Below are 3,411 nucleotides of genomic sequence, written 5' to 3'. Positions count from 1 at the left end.
TTTCAATGTATTTAAAGTTGTTTTAAGAGAACTACCATTTTTACTTTTTTGAATATTTAAAAAATATTATTATATGTATATTCATCCAGAAGATGGTGGGCTCCACCAACTATCTTGTTACTCCACCACTATAAATACTAGTTGTATTAGGTTCTCAACCCACTACACAACCCACTCATCCTTAACATTTCATAACAAACGAAATCAGCTTACACAACCCACTCATCCTTATCATATCTTAACATTTCACTTTGTTAGTTCATGGATTCCTTTCGGCCATACCTCGTGAGACTATATTGGGGCGGTGTGTTTTCCTTTGTTAACGGGGCTGTTCAGTTTGACCAATCCATGCTAACAACCTCTTTCCTTATGCGACATAAATTGTCGTATGACGAATTGGTGGATTCAATCTGTAATCATGTTCAACTTCAGAAAGAATCGGTGCGCCTTTCATTGTTACTAGGGTACACGTTTCAGGGCATATCTCAGACAACAAAAATTTTCAACGATGATGGTATTGAAACAATGAACTATTTAGCCCAAGTATCAGAAACCAACTTCATTGTCGAGATCTATGTTCAGTGGGAGGTAGTCAATCCTGTCTAACACATGAGGTTCACAAACCTTCTGCATGACATTACACAACGTAATGTTGTTGACACCCAAGATTCTGATGAAGATGACGAGGGATACGGGCGAACAACTCAAGAACACCACTTGATGCCTGCTGTTGATAACATAGTAGGTCCGTCCTCCCAGTTTCTGGTGGGTGACAACAATAATGACGGTTTTGATGATTCGGAAAGTTGCAGCACCGAAGAGAGTTCTGAAAGTGAAGAGGCACCACCATCCGACGATGGTACTTCTGACGACGAGGCTGCAGTCAACCAACATACTGAGTTGACCCTGGCTCAGCCGCGGCCTATCATTCCAGCGAGACATGACGACCCAGACGAGGACGAGGAACTTAGGGATTACATGTGTCCGGATTATGAAGATAATCCAATGGACGTATGGAATCCAAAAGTAAAACATATACGTCTCGGCATGTATTTCAAGTCAAAACAGGATGTGGACCTTGTTATCCGAGAATGGAACATTCGCCGTGGAAGGGAAATTTTTGTGATGGATAGCAAACCAACTTTATACAAAGTTAAATGCTACACGAGAAACAAAAATTTTAAAAACCCTTTCCCTCATGCTCCTTTGTGTGAATGGCGTGCAACGGCATCAAAACAGAAACACCAACACCTTTGGCAAATTACCAACTGGGCGCCTGCCCACACTTGTTATTCCACGGTGGTACGCAACAACAACAGGTGCCTTAGATCTAAGGATATTGCTGCACACATCCTGCCACAAATTCGTACAGACATTGCGTTGAAGGTGAAACACATCAGGACGCATATAAAGCAAGCGATGTCTGTCGATGTTACGTATACGAAGGCGTGGCGTGGACGAAGAAAGGCAATTGAGAGGATATATGGAACCTGGGAAAGCAACTTTCAGGAGCTGCCAAAGTACGTGTTACGGCTTCAGTCTCGAAACCCTGGTACGGTGGTTTCATGGTTTCATCACCCGCACTCGGCTCCAGGACATCCAACATTCAAATATGTTTTTTGGGCATTTGGTCCTTCTATTCGCGCGTTTCATCTTTGCCAGCCTGTCATCTCTGTGGACGGCACACACTTGAAAGGAGGGTACCGTGGTAAGTTGTTGGTTGCGGTAACCAAAAACGCCAACAACTACATAATGCCAGTGGCGTACGCGCTAGTTGACGAAGAGACGGTTCATAGTTGGTGTTGGTTTTTCCAAAATTTGAGAGAATACGTCACCAAAGACTGTAACAGTAGAATTTGTGTTCTATCAGACCCTCATGCCGGGATAATTAATGCGATGGAGAACCTTCTGGATTGGAGGGAACCAAACGCCTACCACCGTTATTGTCTTTGGCATGTCAGAAGCAATTTTAGTGGTAGGTTCAAGACCAAATCTCTTAGGAAGCTGTGTTGGATGATCGGGAGCACAAGTCAACGAAGAAAGTATCTTTGGGCTGTGAGGGAAATGCAGATGTTAAATCGGGGTGCTTGGAACTACCTGAACGACATCGACAAAAGCAAGTGGACTATTGTTCATGACCGCGGAAACCGTCGTTGGGGTAACCTTACGACGAACATATCTGAGTCTATGAATAATGTCTTACGGGAAGCAAGACTCCTGCCAGTAAAAGCCTTAACTCATTATACGTTCACCAAGGACGTATCAGAGTATGCTCGCCACGCGCAGATAGCCCAAAGCTGCAATACCCCTCTACCCCCTCGAATTTGGTCCAGGTTTAACAAGTTGCATTCCGTAGCCATGCAACATGAAGTGTCCGTCTACGATGTCAGAGAAGGTCGTTACGCGGTGGTTTCAAGGGAAGAAACCAATGATGACGGTGGAAACAAGTACACCGTTGAATACGGACGCAGCCGGTGCTCATGCGGGAAATGGCAAATGCTTAGATTCCCTTGTTCCCATGCTATCGCAGTTTGCGCTTGGATGGGTGAGCAACCACATGACGTTACCTACTCCATATTCCACACCACCACCTATCAGGAACAGTATAGCGGTCATTTTTTCACCCTGGGACACAAAGATGAGTGGGAAGAAGCGGACTGGACAATTCAAGGGGACCCTTCGAGGGTCACAACACATCGTGGCAGGGTTCGTTCAAGAAGAATTCAAAACGAGATGGATGTTAACTACCACGATGAACCCCAGGCACGTCGATGCAGCAGATGCGGAGAAACCGGGCACAACAGGAAGACCTGTGGCCGATGTTAAGTTAGTATCTTTTTGTGGTTTTAATGTTAACTGTTAGGTGTATCCTCCTATGTTTTGTGTTTGGTATTTCTGTTTGAATTGTCAATTGGTGGTGTAATTTAACAATTAAGACATGTGTTCCAAAAAAATGAGTTTTTACGACTATTAATTTAAGAAAATTCACAAACACAAAACACAAAATAAAAACATCAAAGTACATTACGTGGTTTGTTTTAATTTAGGAGAATTCACGAACACACAATACATCTACCAATACAGGAACCCCTAAGTCACTAACGACGGCATCATCTGATAACGCATTCGAGTCATGCTCTGTAATCAAAAGGATGTATCAGAGTCGCTGTCAAAGTTGTGATATTGTTCCCATGGATCATCACTAACGACGGCATCATCTGATAACGCATTAGAGTCACGATCACTGTCGTATTGGTGGTAGCACAAGCTATGGTAGATGCATCCAAACCTACATATCGGGTATGGATCTATAACCCTTGGCGATGCAGTGTTAGGGTTCTGCACAATCCAAGGACTTTGATGTTCAACATATGGTGGTGGGCGAGGATGTTGGTTGAGGGGTGAAGGTCT

The 3,411-nt window shown here is 43.8% G+C and overlaps 1 protein-coding gene across 1 annotated transcript; it reads left to right on the top strand.

Moving 5' to 3' along the window:
• The first annotated feature begins 609 nt into the window (after positions 1-609).
• LOC110901231 lies at positions 610-2,826 on the top strand. Its single transcript, XM_022148071.1, has one exon. It carries the CDS (start codon positions 610-612, stop codon positions 2,824-2,826), a length of 2,217 nt encoding a protein of 738 aa, XP_022003763.1.
• The last annotated feature ends 585 nt before the right edge of the window (positions 2,827-3,411 follow it).

The sequence above is a fragment of the Helianthus annuus genome, chromosome 13 (assembly GCF_002127325.2).
Source record: "Helianthus annuus cultivar XRQ/B chromosome 13, HanXRQr2.0-SUNRISE, whole genome shotgun sequence".
In the NCBI taxonomy this organism is placed as follows: Eukaryota; Viridiplantae; Streptophyta; class Magnoliopsida; order Asterales; family Asteraceae; genus Helianthus; species Helianthus annuus.
Note: the sequence above shows the minus strand (reverse complement) of the source record. Positions and strands in the feature narration are given on the sequence as shown.